This window comes from Stylophora pistillata, chromosome 14, assembly GCF_964205215.1.
Source record: "Stylophora pistillata chromosome 14, jaStyPist1.2, whole genome shotgun sequence".
NCBI lineage: Eukaryota > Metazoa > Cnidaria > Anthozoa > Scleractinia > Pocilloporidae > Stylophora > Stylophora pistillata.
The window spans coordinates 17,063,708-17,078,318 of record NC_142532.1 but is presented as its reverse complement, the minus strand read 5'-3'; the positions used below and the strand labels follow the sequence as shown (position 1 = coordinate 17,078,318).

The 14,611-nt window shown below is 42.4% G+C and overlaps 1 protein-coding gene across 1 annotated transcript; it reads right to left on the bottom strand.

Annotated features, from left to right (window-relative positions):
• Positions 1 to 5,631: 5,631 nt before the first annotated feature.
• On the bottom strand, positions 5,632 to 9,450 carry LOC111347625 (uncharacterized). The gene has a single exon (XM_022954854.2). It carries the CDS (start codon positions 9,400 to 9,402, stop codon positions 5,632 to 5,634), a length of 3,771 nt encoding a protein of 1,256 aa, XP_022810589.2. The 5' UTR covers positions 9,403 to 9,450.
• Positions 9,451 to 14,611: the final 5,161 nt, after the last annotated feature.

Genomic DNA, 14,611 nt, shown 5'->3' with positions numbered 1-14,611 from the left:
AATTGATATAGAACTATAAAATTAGTTTGTTTGTTTTTTTTATTTGACGAGACACAACCTTGAATGCAAATTTTTCTAGAACCGGGATCTAGTCATGCAAATCTAACTTGGAAACCAATGTGTCAGTTAATGATGACGAAATCAATCGATCAATCGAAAACTCTGATAGGAAGCACAATCCCTCGCAATCCTCGGGTGAAATCTGACTATTTCTAGAAAAACAATAGAAAAATAGGTGCATAAAAAATACTCAAGCAAGCAAAAACTAACGATGTACTGTTCCGACGTTTCGGCGACCTCCTGACACCATTATCAAGGAATTAATTAAAAGAGCGAGTTCAAAATAGTTAGGAACTGTAAATTATTTAAATAAAAGGAAGTTAACTAAACACTTCAACGTGGATCGTGTACTCTTAAACGTGGTCTTAATTGTTTGATGTACAACATTTGGTTAAGTAAACAGTCAAGGACTAGAAATACTAGTAAGAATTTCGTAATGTCGTTTAGAGCTCGGGGACTTCAACTCTCTATTCAATAGTTCACTTTAGTGTGTGTTCCTCTTGTTTGACTGAGACAGCGGCGAGCGAAAAAGCGGTCATGAGGGCGAAAAACGGCGGAGATCAGCCGGTGGCATCCACAATGGCCATTTATCGCGCGCCAACTCTTCCCGGCGCTCGTCGTTATCGTTTTCCAACTGGAACACATTAGAATGTACCCAGTTTGGCTGTTCACAATTGCTGTACCGCTTTAATTGGATCTTGCAGCCTGGGAAATGTAAAGAGCTTGAGCGATATTGTAAATTTCTTGAAATTCTAATAAGCTTAGACTAGGCATTTTTTGTTTTCGGAAGACACATCTTCCGTTGTGATAAGGCCTGTCAAGTCGATGTCAAGACAAAGGAAAAAACTTAAAGACTTTTGCGTATTCAAGTGAGATTCTTTAGTGATGAATAAAGGGAGCGAAATAAGAAAAAACTTGGCTTTTATCCAGTAATATCAAAACTAGTTGAACACACGCTCCACGCCCCACGAGCACGCCTAACGATTGTTTCGAATGTGACGCCCACTTCCGTCGAGTTGAGTTGCGAGTTCCTGTCAATGACTATACACTTTCTCCCGCACCGTCTTTGCATTAGCGGGAAACCTTCATACTTCCCTTTACTTTTCCACGAGCTTTTAACAAAATAGCCAGGAGCATAACAAAGTAGGAGGAAAACAGGTAAAGCTTCGCCTCGGCTTACCAATTTTCAGAAACGGGAAAAATTAAAAGTTTTAAGGTCGGTTACTTAGGGGTCTAAACCAAAACTTGGTTTTACAATGGCAATGGGCCTCAGATATTATCGATGAGAGGAAATAAAATAAGTGTCCTTCCACTGTTTCCACTGCTTTCGGCCCTCTCGACACTGTTCACAAAAATAAATGTTCAAATGAAAGATTCGGTTCGGAAGATAGTTTAGAACGCGCCGGGTTTTGTTAAACAACGGCTAAACTTTTATTAAATAACCGGCCTTAAGTCTTTCAGACATTTCTCTAACAGTAGCATATCTTCGAAAATTCGCAGAGGATAACTTGTATTGAAGAAAAAAAATTTAACATTTGATGTGACTTTCACAATCTTCTGACGAAAACAAGTTTTCGACGTTTTACCGTAAGTTGATCAGTATTGCGAAAATTTGTCTCCAGGGAAAGTTTACTAGAATTACCGTGTAGTGTAAAATTTGTCCAAATCCATCATTTTACTGCAATAATACAGATAATTGTTTCACATCCAGGGGCTGATTGTTCAAAGGTTGGATAATGCTATTCAATACGTATTCGCTAGATAAAGATTTCTTGGCGTTCCAACCTCTGAACAACCGAAATCAGGTATTTAGACTTATTTCTATCCCATCTTCCAAAATATTTTTTAAAGTTGTAATGTAAGTGTGGGCTATTTTCTTTGCCCCAGAACAGAGCATCGATTCCGTTGACTTGTAGTTCTCGAAACACTGATAACTTGAAAATTCCGTTTAATCCAAGTGAGTTTTCAGACCCTCGGTTCATTTTTTCAGCTACAACTTTATCCTCCGTGATTTATAACTAAAGAGCGCGATATTGGTTTTCAAGGGGAATTCAACGCGGAATTCACGAGTCAGGTGATAGATCTTCCTTGAATCGTATAATTGAATAAAAATAAGAATAAAAGAAAACAGCATCGAAATTGTTTGTTTTTATCCTGAGATGCGAAACAATATCACTTAGCTTTGTTTTTAACTCGCAAATTTCACGCTAAATTTGCGAGATTTTATTCAATTATGCGATTCTAATAGTAATTTTACAACTTGATTAGTCGATGTACGGTAGGTTCGAACTGAATAAAGATGTGATCTTTTGTGACAAAGCATCCAGAAAAAAGATACTATAAACTAGGATAATCAAAGCAATCAAAAGTTACTTCTGTAGCGGATAGTAATTCGCCGACAAGGTTAGCGCCCTACCCTCATCGGAGAGCTTCCGCTGATACTAAAACTGGTTGAAACACAACATTTTCGCGACTAAAATCATTACTAGAATCAAATGTCAATCATACTGAAACAAAATCTTTGGTTAGACGGCAACAGCGAGTTTATTAACAAAACAAAACTAAAACCGGAAATCTGTCTGTGTTCGCAAGCTCCAAATTCATCCAATTTTTACCGTTATGATACAGATTACAACCCATTTCTATAGCATCTACGAAAATATCTAAGTTGTAATGTGTCAGCATTCTGTTTCTCCCTGAACAAAGCATCAATTCAGTTGACATTTCGTATCTCGAAACTGCGATAACTCGAAATTTCCTTTCAGTCGAGGTTTCATACCCTTCAGCTTATTTTCTCATTACGTACTAGCTTCACCCTCAGTGATTTATAATTACAGCTCAACGTTGTGTTATTTTCGGACCTGCTGTTTCCTGGTGCGGAAGTTGTTACCAATTGTCGTTGCCTCCTATTAATTTTTGCGCGAGACAACTGAATAAAAACCGGAAACCTGTTTGTGGTTGTTGGCTACTCGTAAAGCCGCGAAAAAAGCCTAGCCGTTAAGCGTAAATATTGAAAAACATCAACCGCTGGTCGTAAGAAAATTTACCATAATAATTTCTCTCACTGATCTACAATGTATCATTTTGAAAGCGTCAAAATCTCGGAATGTTAACGTTCTTTCTATTACGTTACGGTTAATCAAATGTCAAAAACTAATTCAAAATATTTTGAAAAGTTAGTGAATCGTTGTTTTGTTCTAAAACACATTTGCTCGCTCGCTTTTACCATTAGAGTCAAACAACGAGGTAGTTTCAAGCTGTTGTTGGGTTGATAAAAAGAAATTCTCTGTTTTTCTGCTTTGGCCGCGAGACTATCTCTGGTCAATTGTTCAAAGCTTCAGAACCATCCACGTCTTCTCTATCTTCAATCTCCCTCAAAATAGGTTGACATGAGAAAGACTCTGGATCGTGACTAGTAGCATCCTCGGAGACCCAGGGGCAGTGAGTCGATTTCAAGTTAAGGGCAGAAGAGCCCCTGGGGACATTGTCTTACAAGACTAGTTCCAAACGGTCGCAGTCGTTCTGGCATCTGATTGGTGCCAGAAAATCTTTGTGTTTTTCTGCCCAATCAGAGTGAAGTGTCGTTTGGAGTCCTTTCGTGTGTTCTAACACGCACATATTCAACAAGCTCTGTTGCTCGCTATGTTTGTTTGGGCCGTGCGACGAAGCTTTGCCCGAGTTGAAAAGTTTCAGTCTCAGCAACACAATGTAAGAGAAATCGATCAGATTGTCCGCGAAATCTTACCGGAAATTATACTGAATACTTTCGCGGGTATCACAAGAGAACGAGTTTAAAAGTTTGCGAGGTTCGTATAAAACATAATGGTTGCAAGCATTGATATGTCGCTTTAAACGTTAGATGAGATGTAAGCCTAAATCTTTCAAGATTTTTTTGTATAATTTGCTGTCACTGAAACTTTTCCGATCCCGTGAAGCTATTTCGTCGCACGGGCCACGCAGGTATGTCGAGCAACTGGCGCTTACGCATTTTTTTGTGCACTCCCGGCAAAAATCTAATCTAATCTTCGCTTAAAAAATTGAAAAGAAAAGCTAAACATGGTAACTTTTGTTTATTAGATGTGGGTAGATAACCATGTACTAAGCTGACATTTACAATAAAAGCAAGCTCGCCCTTTCCATCCAATATTTCTTTGTCTTTGGTTTTGTTTTCCCCAATGAAAGCAGAATCGATTCCCAATGATCAAAGGTAATTAACTTGGTCTTCAACAATCGACAAAAGAGGTGAAGTGACAATGACCAAGGGATTAGAAGAGAGGCCGTGGCCTTTCGAGCTCAAGAATTTGAACACTCAACGCAGCAGTTGAAAGATTAACTTTCTTCAAACCCCTTCGGTAACTGTCCGAAAACATATCTCCTTTCCACGATGTTCTCGATGATTAGTTTTTGTTCAGATTTTAATTAGCTAACCGGAAACACAGCTAAGCTTTCTTTAAGCGCTTGCTGGAGGTCGTCCACGTACTTAATGTTCTCTGCAAGTTTGGCCATATTTTAAAGACTTTACTACAAAGCAACGATTAGAATTTGGCGCGCACAAAAAGCTACGTAAGCGTAAGCGCCAGTTGCTTGACATACCTGCGTGGCCCGTGCGACGAAATAACTTCACGGGATTGAAAAAGTTTCAGTCACAACAAATTGTACAAAAAAATCTTGAAAGATTTAGGCTTACATCTCATCTAACTTTTAAAGCGACATATCAATGCTTGCAACCATTATGTTTTATACGAACCTCGCAAACTTTTAAACTCGTTCTCTTGTGATACCTGCGAAAGTATTCAGTATAATTTCCGGTAAGATTTCGCGGACAATCTGATCGATTTCTCTTACATTGTGTGTTGAGACTGAAACTTTTCACCTCGCGCAAAGCTTCGTCGCACGGCCGAGACAAACATAGGGAGCAACAGAGCTTGTTGAATATGTGCGTGTTAGAACACACGAAAGGACTCCAAACGACACTTCACTCTGATTGGGCAGAAAAACACAAAGATTTTCTGGCACCAATCAGATGCCAGAACGACTGCGACCGTTTGGAACTAGTCTTGTAAGACAATGTCCCCAGGGGCTCTTCTGCCCTTAACTTGAAATCGACTCACTGCCCCTGGGTCTCCGAGGATGGACTAGTAGTGGTATCGGCTCACTTAGGTCAGATTTGGATAAATTCTCCCAACCTGACATGTTGATGACGTCACGCAATTGAGTATAAAATCTCCTTAAAATGGACCAATGAGATGGTAGGAAAAAGGGTTAGGGAGAATTGATTTTTTGATCAGCAAGAATGTGCGCGCGCAAGAGTAGTGCCCAGCCCCTGACGGATGTAAAAAAGAGAATGGGACCAGAGATTACGCGTTTTGGTTTCGCGGGTTAAGTGTTAGACACACTTAACCAATTATTATTGTAAAGTGTAAGAAGTATTTATATGAAATCAAACAGATTTTCTCAGATATGTGGTATGATTTATTTTGTCATTGTTTACAATAATAAATTGATTACGTCCATTTGATTCAATTGTTCGTACCCATAAGGGTAAGTGTCAAAAGTGTTTCGGTCTGCTACTCATTTGTTGTAGACCATGCGATATATTTTCTGCTGGGGTACTGTGGATAAGTGATATTCTTCAGAGTTTCTTACAATCTTGTAAGGAATGGGTACGTTGACGTTACGAACGTCTCCATTTTCTAGTGGTGCTGTGAGTTCATCCAAAACGTTTTGTTTGATGACATTAAAGTTCACGTATGATGTTCCTAGACTGTTTAGTGATATTCCACGCACCTTGCATTCTTCTTTTCCAGAGGATGTGATGTAGGCGTAATTTTTGGGTCCTCCCGAGACAAATTCTATGATATGTTCACCGTGTGGTAGTTCGTCTTTGAACTCTCCTAGATAATCCCCCAAAGGTGGATCTGTATCGTGGGGGGAAGAGAGGAATATGACAGAATCTGTGTCAAAGTAAAGTACACGATTTTTTAGCATGTCTAGTGCCTCGTAGAGACGGAGACGAGCCCAACAGGTGGTGAAACAGGCGATGAAAATGTTCAGATTAGGAGAGATGGATTCGTCCTCGTTTTCCATAGTGTAATGGACTTCCACGCGTTCACCCACGGACGCTAGACCCACGTATGATATGTCATAGGTATCGCTGGACATGAAGGTGGCGAGTTCTTGGGGTTGATCAAATTCCTTGACTTGTTTTTTGTTGGTACGCTGTCCAAATTTACCCCACATGGAATTTAACATCATTTTGGCTAGCGAGCGTAGACCGGGATTTTTTTCAATTTTAGTGGGATCCAGTACAATCCCTTCTTTCTCTTGGTAAGTCTGTAGATGATTGTCACGTTGGCTTGAGTCTACATGAGTTGGCCACCCGCTAGCTTCTTCTTTGAGTTTTAGCCAAGTGTTCACATAGTCTTTGAATAGACCTGTCATGGTATTTGAAAAATGCCAGACTTCGTGAATGTGAATGATACTGTATCCTTTCTCTACGGCCTTTTGGAGTTCGGGGGTACACCACGTACCTGTAAGTTGTCTCTCGCGGTCCGTGTGATGACAGAGGTGTGTGCGTTGTAGAAAGGGTTTTTCCATTTCCTCGAGCACACAGGAGGCACATAGGGGAAAGGTGAGTTTTCCGGCATGTCGGTAAGGTAGTACGGGATGGAAGAGTTGGGAAGGTGGAAGCACTGTACATTTGACAATACCGAAAAACTGAGAGATGTCTGTGTGACCGGGTTGGGAGATGATTTCGGGATGTCCGATCGGGTACGTACCGTTTTTGTTGACCCAGGGGTACAGCGAAGTGAAATCGTAATAACGTATCACTTCTTCGCGATGGTACAGGCGAATGGTATTGGTACGACCGCCGCAGAATGCATCCCGAGGGTTTAGGGGGGTTGAAAGGTCTAGGTTTTGAACGAACGCGCACACATCCTCGCGCTCTTTTTTCATTTTTTCCCATTGACATTCCCAGATTTCGATGACATGGTATCCTCGATCACGTAATAGTTGGATTTTGTCTTGCGTGCACCGGTACACATCATCGAAGCACCTGTCGTCTAGGCGGCGATGCGTTTCGGTGCGATTGGTGTAGCAAGAACGGCACCCATGCCAAAAGCAACCTTGGAATTCATAGATGGTATGAGATTCCTCGTGGTAACCGTCTACAGTGTATCGGGTATGAGGGATTCGGTATTCACCGGAGTTGCCCGCATGTTGAATGGAACCGTGGGGTAACTGGTGCTGTTGCCAGTGAAGCCATTCTAGGGCCACGCGGGATTGATTGGTTTTCAAGCGCCAACCGTGCACTGGTTCGTTGGCAATGGTGCCAGCTTGCATACGGTTCTGGCGCAAATCCCTGTTACAAGCCGAGGCGATGGTAATGTGAGAGAAGGGATTGAAATGGGCGTGGGCTTCAAAGACTTCCTTGAATTTTAAACATCCTTGTTTGAGTAGTTTCACATCTGATTCACAGTATTCAACCAATTCCTTTTGGAAATCATAGATGATATTGGACTGTTGGGTATGCCACGTCTCGAATTCCTGACGTTTAGAGACGGACATAACTTCGGGCATAAAAAAATGTGTTTCGGGAATGTGTCCGACATAGGATTGATTGGGAGGGGTATTGAATAAGTGAGGAAAGAAACCCTTCTTGAGTTCGGTTAAACCAAACGTTTTGGGAAAGGCCGAGAGGGGCATTTGAAAAAAGGAAAGAGAGTCAATGAAGGTGATACGATCAAAGATTACTTGTAAGAGTTTAGCCCCGTTCCGCAATTGTTTGACGATGCGGTTTTGACGATGGTATTCATGAACAACAAAATATCCATCATAGCCTTGAAAATTGTGGGCTAAAACCGTCACGTCTCGGGTGTCACCTTCCGTCAAGGTGTCTAACCATTCTAAGAAGTCTCGCATGCACTCGAATCCTCGGATATGGACTGGTCGGTTGTCGTTTTCGGTTTCGGCCACGACTAGGTTAGGGACATGTTGTCCCGTATCTTGCATGGCTTCTACGTCGAAGAAGACGTGTAAGGGGGGTTTGTGTTCATCATCGTCGTCACTCGAGGGCATTTCGTCCTCATTAGTGTGAAGGGTTTGGATGCCAGCAGCTGCACCACGACGTGACCGATTGGTGCGTTGCTCTTCTTCTGGGGTTTTAGCTACTTGCACAAAACATCGATGCGACGATGCCTCTATGTACTTAGAGCATGATGGGCAGGTGATGTAACCGCATCGATGTTCATTTTGTTGCTTTTTACCCGTAAGTAGTTTGCGGCAGGTTCCGCATTTCCTGCGAGTTTCACAAACGTTGGGTTGATGGGGGCTGGAGGGTTTACCTGCATGGGTTTTCCCTAAGTGATTGCTAAGGCAGGTGGGTCCATAGAAGGAGCGTCTGCAACTATCGCAGGGTAGGTAGGCTTCGAGATGTCTACAACGACGTTCGGTATAATCCAGACATCCCGTTTGTAGACAGGCACAGCAATGATGGGGGTTATTATTACAGGCATGACGACCTTCATCGTTGTAGGGTTTGTGACAACGTGCACAAAAATAGGACGTGCCGAAGAAGCCAGGAAGGGAGGTAATGACATCGTAATGGTTCTGCTCATAGAGAAGGACCAATTGTTTGGGGGAAGGTGGACCATAAGAAACCACTTCGTACCCGCGTGTGGCGTCTACGAGTAGGATTTGATAGTCGTAGAGAGAAGGGGTTTTGGAGAAGGCTTCTAACTCATCGTAGCCGCACGGACCGCGAGACACTCCGGATTCTAAATGTAGATCAACGGCTGCCGTGTGTTGCAATTTGTAGCTCTTTCGAAAGGCTTGCCAGTTAGGGTGACCATCGACTTTAGCTTTGGCGGTGACCAGAGCTCTGGCGCAACAGAGGTCGTCGTCATTGGTGATGACCACGATAGAATGTTTTAATTTCTTGAAGTGTCTAGGGTCATTATGACCTGGTTTATGATTTCTCTTTCTACCTTGACCCGAAGGTGGAGCTCGCACATGTGTAAAGGACAATTGAAAGGAATCATCCATTTCAAAGTTCCATTTCAAATTAAGCATGTTACTTAATTGTAAAAGCAAGGCATCGACGCGATCCCCACCACGTAACCATTCTCCCGCGCGTAATCCTCTGTAATTGTAGGCGTGTGCAAGTCGATTGCTAGCCAATCCCAGGTAAATACGATCGTTATCCGGGATATTATCTCTCCGAATGAGACTACGTACAGTAGCGTGTAAGGCGTCTGTAATGGCTGTGGCGAGATGTTGTGGAGGTATGAAGGCCCCGCGTTGTCTTAGACGTGTGGTAAAATGTCTTTCGCGCACGCCCATGCGCTCACTGGTACGATTTACAAATGGATCTAAAACGAATTCAAAAGAACCAGGAGTGTCCGAAGTGGCACCACCTCCAATCTGGGTTTGATAATTGAACTGACGATCAAAGGCGTCTCCGGCTTCATTGACTAATGCATCTAAAGCTTCTTCATCTTCTATTGTTCGTATGAGTTCTTCATCCGTCACTTCCATCTTAGATTCTAGTGACAAAAAACAAAATTGAAGGTAAGTAATTTATTTTTATACACTGACGCGAGTCATACGTCAACAACTAACGCGAGTGATGCGTCAATAACCTTATATGGTAATAAAAAAGGATACATGCGTCAACAACTGACGTGCGAGTGATGCGTCAACAACTGACGCGAGTGATGCGTCAACAACTGACGCGAGTGATGCGTCAATAACCTTATATGGTAATAAAAAAGGATACAAATAAGAAAGGTACGAAGTGTGTTTACATCATTCGTCATGAGTGCTGATTTGGAAGACAATCCTAAATGGGCGACTGTGGATTTGGAGAAGGTTTTGGACGTAGTGGAACATTGCGCTGACGAAGACGATTGTAGAAGGTGTTTTAGAGATGCCAACAATTTTATCCATAAAGACTGGGATGATGAGGACTTGACGGACCGCCAGAAACATTTTCTAACCTTAAGGAACAAGATTTTGGAGGATTTCAAAGAGCTTCTACAGTTTGCAGAAAAGTGCTGCATTGAAGGACCCGAGGAAGAAGAAGAAGAGGAAGAAGAAGAAGAGAAAAAGGATGTCGAAAAGCCAGTGGTAGAAGAGAAACAGGACACAGAACAGTCCGAAAAAGGATTTGTTTCATTAAAAAAACATGTTCTAGTGACACTTTGTACAGTTCTTAGAAATAAATCGTGTAAAGCCTCTGACATGTGTACGGTCATTCTTCTAGTACCCACGATAGCAGTGCTTTGCTCGTGTAGATAAGGTGGTTGACATGTTGTAAACTTTCCTTGGTCATAATCGTATTCGTACCATTGATCAGTAAATACACAGAGTTGCTTCTTGTTATCAATGGCCATTTGAACACTCCAACCCGTACCTCCTTCGAGGGTCTGAGGGTTATTGATATCTCGAATACCAAAGGCTAGGACCAAATGAGCATCACATATGATCCAATAATTTCGTTGTAAGAGCCCTGTATTCAAAGTAGAATTGTAAAGGGTCCTCTTGAGAGTCTTGTTGGCTTTTAATACGTGTTGTAACCCTTCGTGTAACATGCTCTGATTTAGTGGCGTCACGTATTTGGAGCGATGGTGAGTGGGCGGAATCATCACTTTGACACACATGTCGTGTTGTTTGGCTAGTTCTTCGGCTAAGGTATCGATACCCGTAGCTCCTCCCGTAAATAGAATACGATTGTTCAACATACTTACCTCCATAGAAGTCATCGTGGTAAAAATGATGAGTCCAAAAATAGTATTCTCTATTTTTAACTCTTGCTTTCGTCAGCTTTTCGTCAGCTTTGACCTTATTTGGTCTTGTTTACGCCAAATTGCGCATCGCTGTCGTCAGCTTTTTAACCCTATTTGGTATGCTGACGTGATATTTTGTAGCCATAAAAACAGGCGTGTGTGAGATGATATCATACACATTTGATTGTGACTGCAAGATGAGCACTGTACCAGAAGTTGCATCGGACAACAAGAAAGGTAGTAAACGTACCTCACCTAACCCCAACAAGAAGGCTAAAAAAGCCAAAAAAGAGATCGACATTGATCATCCTCATTTGACCTACGAAGACGGAAAATTGGTACCACGCCCAGGCATTAAGATTAAAAATGGAAAATTGGTCCCACCCGACGGTGCCGTTCATATCAGAGATGGAAAAGTGGTCCAGCTCCGAGAGTCTTACACTGAACCAAATCACAAAGAGAGTCAGACTGAGCCTGCGGAATTGGTGGAAGAAGGAGAGGTGGTGGAACAGGGAAAGGTGGTACCGGGAATTGAAGGTACGGGCACGTTCCATTATTCGTCCTTAGACGATCTCTTGGAAAGTGTGGAGACTATTCCCACATGGTACGCCTGTCCCATTCATAAGGATGAGAAAATGGAGGAATTGACCAGTAAAAAAGAACATGTCAAAGATACCTTCTTGCGATGCCATGTATCCCATTGTCCCGTCTTCACCTCTACCAAAGACTATGGCTTGTATTATGATATGTGCCAGCACCAGGGTCATCCATGGTTTACCCTAGAACGAATAGAACAGATGAAGTGTCAATGTGGAGAAGATCCCACACTTTCCATGTCATCGTCTCAAAAAAACAAGAACCGAATGTATCTGAGATGTAATAGGAGAGAGTGTGATTTGTTTACTTGGTGGGATCGTAAACCTTACATGCCTGTACAACAAATACTCATGGCTGCTTAATTTTTTAATTTAGGTCATGAACTTACCTTAGATGAATGGGCAGATATCGGCATTCTGGCAGGACCAAGCATACAGTATAAACTTTTTAAACTGCTCTATGTACCTGCGGAAATGAGAAACCGTATTTTAGATAAAATGTATTGTAGGATCATTGTACAAGCCGTGGAAGATGGTCAAGCCACGTTTTTACCTTTGAACACATTGTAACTTTTCCTTTTTTCTTGTAGAACCCAAATTCAAACAGGGTACACCCACAGACGAGGATCTGAGAGGCATTGCCAATGCACTATGTCAACAATCAGCCGAACAGATCGTTCAGTTTTTTCATGTATTGACCGGTAGATCTGAGGAAGCTATCCTTAAGGAGTTGACAAGTTTGTAAATAAAAGGTGTTACTTTACATGTTTGATTCATTCTTTTTAAAACAATGGCTGAACCTAGACAACGTAAAGCGAGAATAAGGCGAAGGAAGCGTAAAGTTCAGAGGGGCGGGGCGGTTTTAAGACGACGCGGCCCGACTCTCACCGATAAGATTGCCAGGGGAGCTTCCCAATTCTTATCGGGACCTGCACCCTCCTTTGCCAGTATCGGTAAAGTTTTGGCTCTGCAAGCTTATAAGGGAGTCGGAGATAATGTCAAACACAGTGGATTCTTATCTTGACATGGAACGGATCTATTATTTTGCGCATTATAAGCTGGTAGATTGGATCTGTTTTAAAATACGTAGATTGACCCATTTCGGAGAAGAGAGACTGATCCTCTACGATTGGGTACCAAAGGGTCAAGAATTTACTGTTTTTCAACATGCCATCTTACCACGAAAAAACTCTTTGAAAAATCGTATTTTTCACTTGGCGATTTTCATGCACTTCTGCAAGGGAAGATATACAAAAGATGTGTGGCAACAACTGTATCATCATTACTTTTGCACAACGTGCGTGGTATGGTACGCGGTGATGCTCTATCTTAAACTACAATGTCTAAGAAGATTAAACAGGAATTGAAAGACTACAACGATCCCAACGTTTTGGGTACTTTGGGTAGTGTCAAAGAATATGCCCGTACCAACCAGATTCCATTGGCAAAAGCCCAAAAAATTTTAGAAAAAAATTTGGCCTACACGCTCCACAAACCACGCAGGAAACGTTGTACGTTCCGTCCCGTGCTGGTCTTTAACAAGGACGAACATTGGGTGGCCGATTTGATCGAAGTGCAAAAGCTGGCTAGAGAGAACAAAGGGTACCGGTTCATCCTTACAGTCATTGATGTATTATCCAAACACGCTTGGGCGGAACCTTTGAAACGTAAGACGGGGAAAGAGGTGACAGAGGCCTTTCAAAGGGTGTTACGTAAGGCTCAAGGTAGAAGACCCTTGCAACTACAGACCGACGATGGTAAAGAGTTCTATAACCGCACCTTCCAGGACTTAATGAAACGCCGAGACATTCGTCATTTCTCTACCAAAGGTGACACTAAGGGTAGTATCATTGAACGTTTCAATCGGACTCTCAAATCAAAAATGTATCGCTATTTTACAGCATCAAACAGTCTCAGATATGTGGATGTCTTACCCAAATTGGTGGATCAATACAATAACACTTATCATCGAAGTATTGGTATGACACCTGCCAAAGTCACAGATGAGAATGCAGATATTGTATGGTATCGTCTTTACGATAAGGATCAATACGCCGCCAAGAAAAAAGCCACACCTTTTAAAAAAGGGGATCGCGTGCGTTTGAACAAACAAATGCGTACCTTTCTTAAAGGTTATTTACCGGGATGGACCGAGGAAATATTCATCGTGGATCGTGTGGTACCCACTTATGGTACCACCACTTATAAAATAAAAGAGTTGGATGGAACATTACTCACAGGTTCCTTCTACGCCTGGGATTTACAGAAGGTCACTGTGGATGTAGATTCGTTGTTTAGAATAGAAAAAGTGTTGAAACGTACCAAAGATAAATTGTATGTAAAGTGGAAAGGCTATCCTGCCAAGTACAACAGTTGGATCAATAAAAGAGATGTGGCTTAACGTTTACGTATCATTTTAATCATGCGAGGAGGTGCTTTAAAACGATTTAAAGTCTACGGACCTGGACAAAAAGGGCGAGGTGGAAAAGCAATGTATTATCGTTGGTCACGTCCACCACCCTTCTTTCCTGGAGATCAACAACGAGGTGAGGGTCTTTTGGCTCCGCAGAGGGGACGCGGTCAATATTGGTATAATCCCCATGGATATTATCCTCAGGCGGGCTACGGATCCTTAAAAAAGGGTAAACGTCGCAGACGTGGCGTTAGTCGTCATTAGTAACCATGCGAGGAGGTGCATTGAAACGATTTAAGGTACATATACCAGGAGACCAAAAGGGTGGAACTTTGCGCCGTTGGGGTCAACAGGTAGGATCCGGATGGGTTGATGATGTGGTAGCTGATGCTAAGTATCGTTGGGGACCGAGATCACAGACAGGAGATGGTTTAGAGGATATTTTAAAAAATGCTGCTATGGCGGCTATTAGACCCACCGCTGCCACTGCCCTAAAAACTATGGCAGAAAACATTAACCCGTCCAACCCAGTACCTGTCAAGAAAGCAACTCAACAAGCTATGCAACTTCAACAAAAAGCCGCTGTACAAGCGGCTCAGGCAGTCCAATCCTCCGAGGACGTAGCCCCAGCTTTGTTACAACCACCAGCCAGTCAAGCGGTCGCTGCTATTGTACCCTCTAATGCTTATACAACAAATGTACCTAGAGGCGTTCCACAGGGAGCCACGACTCCTTACCTGACACCAGCAACGGCG